General features: G+C 58.0%; 1 protein-coding gene across 1 annotated transcript; it reads right to left on the reverse strand.

Moving 5' to 3' along the window:
- Positions 1-403: 403 nt before the first annotated feature.
- On the reverse strand, positions 404-5,242 carry Efnb3 (ephrin B3). The gene is made up of 5 exons (XM_070001488.1): positions 4,734-5,242; positions 2,227-2,519; positions 1,955-2,047; positions 1,742-1,846; positions 404-1,320 (listed from the first exon to the last, which is right to left on the reverse strand). Exons 1-5 carry the CDS (start codon positions 4,853-4,855, stop codon positions 911-913), a joined length of 1,023 nt encoding a protein of 340 aa, XP_069857589.1. The 5' UTR covers positions 4,856-5,242; the 3' UTR covers positions 404-910.
- Between the last annotated feature and the right edge of the window lie 1,569 nt (positions 5,243-6,811).

The following is a 6,811-nucleotide window of genomic DNA, read 5'->3' on the forward strand; positions in this document are numbered from 1 at the left end:
TTCTGCCACTCTTCCCAGGCCATTTCTGTCCAGGCCTGGTCACTTCTTGTCTGGAGCAAGTCACTTTCTGTCCCAAGTGGCCCATTCAGCATCAGGCCAAGTCCATCATGTCCCCACTGGTTCATATCTTGCTATCAGCCACTGGATAAAACAGGACACTTCTTCCCATGGTAGCTGTCATGACCCAACCACCCCAAATGGCTGGAGTAAGTATGTAGAGGCCTGGGGCAGGGCAGAGAAGGAGGCCCTGCTGCCCATACCCTGAGCTGGGGTGGAGTGCCACAGTCTTCCCTATAAGGCCCCCATTTTGGGTGGACTAAGGGGAGCAGTTGATATGAAAGGTCAGAAGGAGAGGCCAACAGCTAAGGGAGGGGGGGGGAATGCTTTGATGCCACGCCCAGGAGATAGGAGAGGCACAGGTTAAGAAGCCAAGAGGGCAAAAGGAGATGTAAGGAGGAGGATGCTAGGGAAGAGGAACAGAACAGACCTAGAAGCAGGAGAGAGAGAAAGAGAAAGAAAGAATAAGAGATAGAGACAAGAGAAAACCTGTGAGAGGCAGAAAAGACAGAGGTGTCAACCAAAAGACAGACTGTTCCCATCCCTACTCTGGGTGGTTGAGGGCAACAAGGAGGGCTGGGCCATGGTCAAAGAGGAGGCTGAGCCTGTGCCCCCTCCCCATAGGATAGAGACAGAGGGGTGCCCACGGCCAAACAGGAGAGCAAGAGAAGGTACAGTGGAAGTCTTAAGGGAGCCTACAAGTTGAGACAAGGGCCACAGCCAGGAGGAACAAAGGAATTGATGGGGCAGAGGGGCCAGAGGAGATGCCAGAGGTGTCCTCACACCACGAATTAAACTAGAGGAACACCCCCCAAAGAGGGCTGGATTCAGGAGAGCCAGGTGGGAAGAGCCCTCATACCTTATAGTAAATGTTTGGAGGGCTCTGGGGGGGCCCATCCTGCACAATGTACACAGGGTGCCCATAGTCACCACTCACCTTCTCATAGTGGGGGCAGAAGGGAGGATCTGCTGCCCCACTGCCCCGCAAAGCAATCCCTAGCTCCCCAGGCTCAGCCTCCCGAGCTCCCATCCCCCCACCGCCCCCCAAACCCAAAGACCCTCCCCTCCCAAAGGAGCCAGGACCAGGGTGGCGACTCTCCGAAGGCTTGGCCCGCCGTCTCCGCCAACACATGGCACCCCCAGCCCCTGCCACGCCCAGCAAGAGCAGCGCCAGCCCCCCAGCTGCCCCAGCCACTGCGGGCATGCTGGGAGGGGGCAGGGGGCCTTCAGCACCCCTGGAGGTTGCATTGCTGGTGGGGTCACCTGGCAGGGAAGGGGTGAAGGAGGAAAGAGGGGGAGGGGCTGAAGGAGCAACCTGGACATCTGGACACCCAGCCCTGTGGGGAGGGGGTCCCCACAGTCTTCCCCAGCAGTGCCCGGCCCCTTGGGAACCTCATGTCCCCTCCCAAGCCCAGCTCAGAATCCAGGTGTCCAGCCTGCAGCTCCCTGCCACGTCCTCCCCACTTCTCTGACAGCACTGATTGAAGCACTGACTTGGCTAATTAGTTCTAATTGAGTCTTTTCCTCATTTGGCTCCCATTCCCTTCCCACCCTCCCATCCTCTCTTCTCCTCTTTCCTGTGTCACCGCCCCCAAAACAGGAGAGGGAAAGAAGGGAGCGGGTGAAGGCAGGGCAGCTGGGGTCTGAGAGCAGAGAAGGCAGGGACTGGACCCCTGGTTCCTACCTGGCATGCTCTCCTTCCCAGGGTCCAGGCTGTGGGCTGCCCCTCGGTCTCTCTCCATGGGCACTTCAGACACAGGTTTGCGGGGGAGAGTCCCTCCTCGGGGACCTGGACCCAAGAGAGAGGGGGCTAAGACAACTGCTCCTGACCATATTGGCATTGATCGTGGCCCCTGATCATGATGGCATTGCCTGTGTCTTCCTCAGCCCCACTCACTTTGTCCCACTCGGAGAAGCACCTTCATGCCTCTGGTGAGGCACACACCTCCCTGCAAGCTTTCCAGGCCTTCCCGAGTCCCATCTGAAGTGGCTAGGAGAGAAGAGCAGAGGGAGAAGTGGGCATTGTGAGACCCAGCTCCTCTTCGGTCACCATACCCTAGCAAGAGCACCACTGAGAAGCAGGAGGTCTCCATGTGGACTCAATGGTCCCCATTATGCCTACCCTGCATCCCAGGGACAATGTGCCCTTTCCCCCCAGCCCGGCAATACCAATTATGTAGTAATCATGGTGCGAGCGGAACTCGTGGCCCCAGAGGTTAGGGCTGTACTCCTGGAATTTGATGGTGAAGCGGAGATCCAGGTCCGGCCGGTCACAAGTAAGAAGGAGGTTTGGGGCAGGGGGTGCCTCACAGCGTCGGCCTTGGGCACCCCCTACCAGGTACAGCTTGTAGAACTCATAACTAGGAGAGGAGTGGGGGCCAGGAGGCCGGGCCCGGGGACAAAGCAGGTCTAGCCTGTCTCCAATCTGAGGGTAGAGCACATAACCACCCTCCGCCTGGAACCTATAGGGAAATGGGCAGAGGAAACAAGGAAGAAGAGATGTCAGGGGTGTGGTACCCAGAGCTTTCCCTCCCTCGCCCACAACAATTCTCAGCTCCCGCCCAATGCCTTTGTCTGGGTAGAAAGTCAGTTCTGTGAACACAGGCACCAAGGGCTCTGGGCGCTCACATCAGAAGCCACAGGAGGCCAGGCTCAGAGGTCTCTTGCCCCTTGGTGTGCCCAAATGCACTCTTCAGCCCGCCCTCACCACATGCACACTGCCATCTCCCGCTCCATCAACGGGCGCCGTTGTCATGGCAACAGGATGCCAGTTACCAAGGAGCTGGCCTCTCTGGAACCACATAGCCCACCCCTCCCAGGTGATTTCACTATTTCATGGCAGTCAACCATAGGGGCACAGATTCCCCTCCTCCTACCAAATCTCAGGGATTGGAGGCAAAGGGGACAAGAGGGATGGGAGAAAAGGTGTAGAGGGTATTCAGTGTCCCAAGTTAGCCAGGAGATGAGACAGGAGACAAATTCCTGGCTTGGCAATGACCATCAATGAAGCTAATGGGAACCAAGGTGTAAGGACCAGCTTTCCCAGGTCATTCACCTGTCAGTCCCCCCACCCTGGGGCTCAGACTTCTTGTGGGAAGTGTTCTATTGCTTTGGAGTTTAAAGTAGTTGACTTCTTCTAACCACAACTGACAAAACCAGCATTTCCTTGGCCAGTGGGCCTGAATACTCATGGAGCCAACACAGCCTCAACTTGCTAACCACTGAAATTCTCCCAGTGCATTCATAACTGAGACAGGATCCCAGGGGACTGCTGCCAGGAATCTTCCCAGACTTCCAAAGACCCTCCCTCTCCCTCCCCTTTATCTTATAAAAATGCCCCAGGATACCAACCCTATCAGAATAAGCCTATTTTATATGTGGATGGCATGCACATCAGGCCACACCTGATCTAACTCCAGCAAGGAGTTGACAGGTGGGAGAGCGTGAATACGAAAAAGACACCGAGATTATCCCCCACAGAGATATGGGAGGGAGAAAGGGATGCGGGACAGGGATGTAAGAGAGGCTAAGAAGCAAAATGAACAATAAGCCTGGCTCTCCTGTTGTGAGTGTATAATATGCCCCAACACCTTACCTCTAATCTTCGTTAACACCTGTAAGAACTAAGGATACAAATTCAGAAAGGTTAAGTGAGAAACCCTAGGCCACTCAGCTGAAAGCAACAGAACCTAGAAGTAAGACCAAGGATGGGCTAGTCTCAGAAGTCCACTCGGCTTCCATGGCCTCCACCAGCTTCCTCAGGAAGTGGGAAGAAGGGAGAAAGTTTTCAAAATGCAAGAACTCATTTTTTGCTAATGGGAACAGGAACTGCATGGAGGCCAGGGACCCAGATGACCTCTCAAAGGTCCTGTCCTACCCTGTGAGGCTTGAAGTTTCATTTGACCCCTGGCCTCTTTTCAGAGCAAAGCAAGCATGCCACAGGGCAGAGGCCCTGATGGAAGAGTATGCAGTAAAGAAGGGGGTGGGGGGGGAGAAGGGGGAGTCACAGAGTCCTCAGGACTCCCGAGGCAAGAGGGAAGGAGGGAGGCTTGCAGGGACTCAAGACTTCTTCCAGAAAGAAGTCTCCAAGCCAGGAAGGTAGGAATATGCTCTGGCTGCAAACTTGTTCACCAAGGATTCACCCACCCTCTCTGGTTGGAAACAAATAGTGAAGTCAAGGGAAGTTGTTCCCAGTCCCCGTCTCCCCCCCACAACAGAACCCCTTCCCTCCCATCTCCAACAGCAAGTCCCTCTTGGGAGAGAGGCACCTAGCCTTTCCCCTCCTGGCGTCAGCAGCACCTACTCAGCGGCTCTCTCCTGAGAGCTGACATTAACCAGGCTCCCCTCAAGCCGATGACACAGGTCTCCCACAGATCCAAATAACCACTCAGCTGCCCTCCTACTGCCTGTGAACTTTCCCTATCTGCCCCTTTGGGGTCTCCAAACTCCTGACACATGGCCATCACCACCCACCTCATGCTCTATGTGGGACCCAGGAATCTGGCTCTCAAGATCACACTGCTCCATAGGTAACCCGGCACCCCCACGTCAAGGGCTCCAGCCCCCTCCCTGCAGGCCTCCTTCCCTGCCCAGAGAACCCAGGCCCCACATCCCAAAGCCCTCCACACCCCCTATCCCAGTCGAGTCTGGGGTCTCCCCAACCCCAGGCCGCTCACCTCTTATTCGCCGAGTTCCAGTAGACAGGCTCCAGGCTGAGACCCGACACCAACCCCAAAAACCCCAGCAGCAGCAGGGCCCCGACTTGCACGCCCCCCGGCCCAGAATGGGGGGCCCCCATGACCCCGCCAAGGCCTGGGGGGCGGGGCACCAACTCCCCCAAAGTCGCTCACCCCCCAGGGGTGACTCTCCTTTGGCTGCTTGGCTGTGGAGCCGGATCACCCCAGTGGGTGACTGGTGCCCCCCAACTCCCACGCGGACCCGCTTCCCGCTCTTCCCTGCGCCCGGGTTCCAGTGCGCTCAGAGCCCTTCCAGGGGGCCGTCTGCAGGCGCCCTGCGCGCCCCTGGCCCGCGCGCCAGCACCCCGGGATTTGTGTGCCAGCCTAAGTAGGGGACTGGGGGGGCCGGGGGCCGGACGGGGGCGACATGGGGCGCCGGGATCGGGCGCGAGGAAGGGGGACGCCGAGCCCGAGCCCCAGCCTCGCCGGGATTGAGGGCAGCGGGCTAAGGGAGGAAACCAGTCCCGAGCCCAGGAGGGGGGAGTTAAAGGAGAGGCGGGGAGGGGGAGTGGATGGCGGAGGGAAAAACCGGAGCTGGAGCTGCGCCGGAGCGGGCGGCAGCATCCCGGGCCCACGCCCCCCACATCTCCCTCACCTCGCACACCTCCCGCCCGCGCGCCGCCCCGCCTCGCCGCCTGGCGCGGTCTCTCGCGCCCCCTTTGTCTCTCCGACCGTGTCTCTGGCTGAGCCTGTGCCTGTCCAACCTCCGGCTCTCCGACCGCTGGCCCAAGCGCCTGGAATCTTCCTCTCCCGAATCCAGACAGGCTCTCGCCCTTTCCACCCAGGGGAACCCACCACCACCCCCCTTTCGCTCCTGCAGCCTCCGCCTCCTCCGCCCCCAAACACCGCCGGCGCCCCCGGGAAGGCCAGGCACCCTGACGCAGCCCGCCACGACTACCTGTGCCCAGCGGGAGGGGCAGAGCGACCGAGCCCATTGTAGTGATGGGGAAACCGAGGTTCAGGGAGGACCCGGAGATCTGCCCAAGGTCACTCAGGGAGTCTGGCATAAAGCCACAAGCCATCCCCAGGTTGCTGGACCTCAATTCCTGGGGTCTCTGGTCCACCGTTCCTGGACGCTTTATTTGATAAGCGGGTGTCACCTGAAAGGCAGACCAAGGAGTGAACTTGGGCCTTTCTTAAGTGCTTGTTGCGAGAACAGGGTACCTACAACCCTAAAGCCGCACTCTGCCGGAAGGGCTGTTTCCAATTATCCTAGGGGAAGGGAGGAGTGGCCTTTTTGGGGTCTAAGAACACAGGCTTTCAGCACCTCCCAGCAGGGGCGACATTCCTCTCCTTCCAGCTCAAACCTCCACAGGCTTTTCCCTTCCCTTTGATTGTGAGGTCCCCATCACATCTCCTGCTGACAGCAGCTCTTCAAAGTCCCCCTTCATGGTTCTTGGCAAGGTGTGTGGGGCGAGGGAAAAGCAGACAAATGGAGAAGGAAGACCAGCACCAGCTGTGGAATGAATGAGTAAGCCTCTTGCCCTGGTCCTGCATCTAACAGGAGACAGATCACTCTATTTTTTGGCACCTTTACTCTTTCCTGTGTGTCCTTCACTGTGGCTACTGGGTTGCCTGTCTGGGGCGGGAGGGGAAGGAGAGGAGGGGTTCCAGGGGAGGCAAGGGGAGAGTATCCCACACCCCTTCCCCAGAGCTAAATAATGGTCCCTCTGCTGCTGGATGATGGTAAATAATGTGGAGTAAGCGTTGTCTTGTCTGTCACTGCCTGCACAGTCTCACACTGTCACACCCAACAGTCTGACACAGAGCTCATACCACCCTTGCTCAGCCCTGCTCACCCTGACCCCTGCTGCCCACCTTGGAAGTGAGATTTCAAACAGGTTTCCCCCCCCTTCAGTTTACCTAGTTGCCTAGCAACCAGCTAGTCAATGGCATGAGGCCCCACCCCCACTCACTTGACTTCACACCAATCTGGGCCATCCCATTGGTTCCTGCCTGGTCCCACCTCTCAACCCCTGGTTTCAAGAACAATATGCCAGTCCCCACCACAGCTGGAC

The sequence above is a fragment of the Dipodomys merriami genome, unplaced genomic scaffold (assembly GCF_024711535.1).
Source record: "Dipodomys merriami isolate MVZ:Mamm:240054 unplaced genomic scaffold, mDipMer1.0.p SCAF_59, whole genome shotgun sequence".
NCBI lineage: Eukaryota > Metazoa > Chordata > Mammalia > Rodentia > Heteromyidae > Dipodomys > Dipodomys merriami.

What these genes read in the sequence shown, in the direction of transcription:
- Efnb3 (XM_070001488.1), bottom strand. Translation starts at nt 4,855, where the DNA reads ATGGGGGCCCCCCATTCTGGGCCGGGGGGCGTGCAAGTCGGGGCCCTG. An exon ending in TGGAACTCGGCGAATAAGAG is followed by an intron (nt 2,520 to 4,733) that starts GTGAGCGGCCTG and finishes ATTTCCCTATAG; the next exon opens with GTTCCAGGCGGAGGGTGGTT. An exon ending in GCTTCTCCGAGTGGGACAAA is followed by an intron (nt 1,847 to 1,954) that starts GTGAGTGGGGCT and finishes TCTTGGGTCCAG; the next exon opens with GTCCCCGAGGAGGGACTCTC.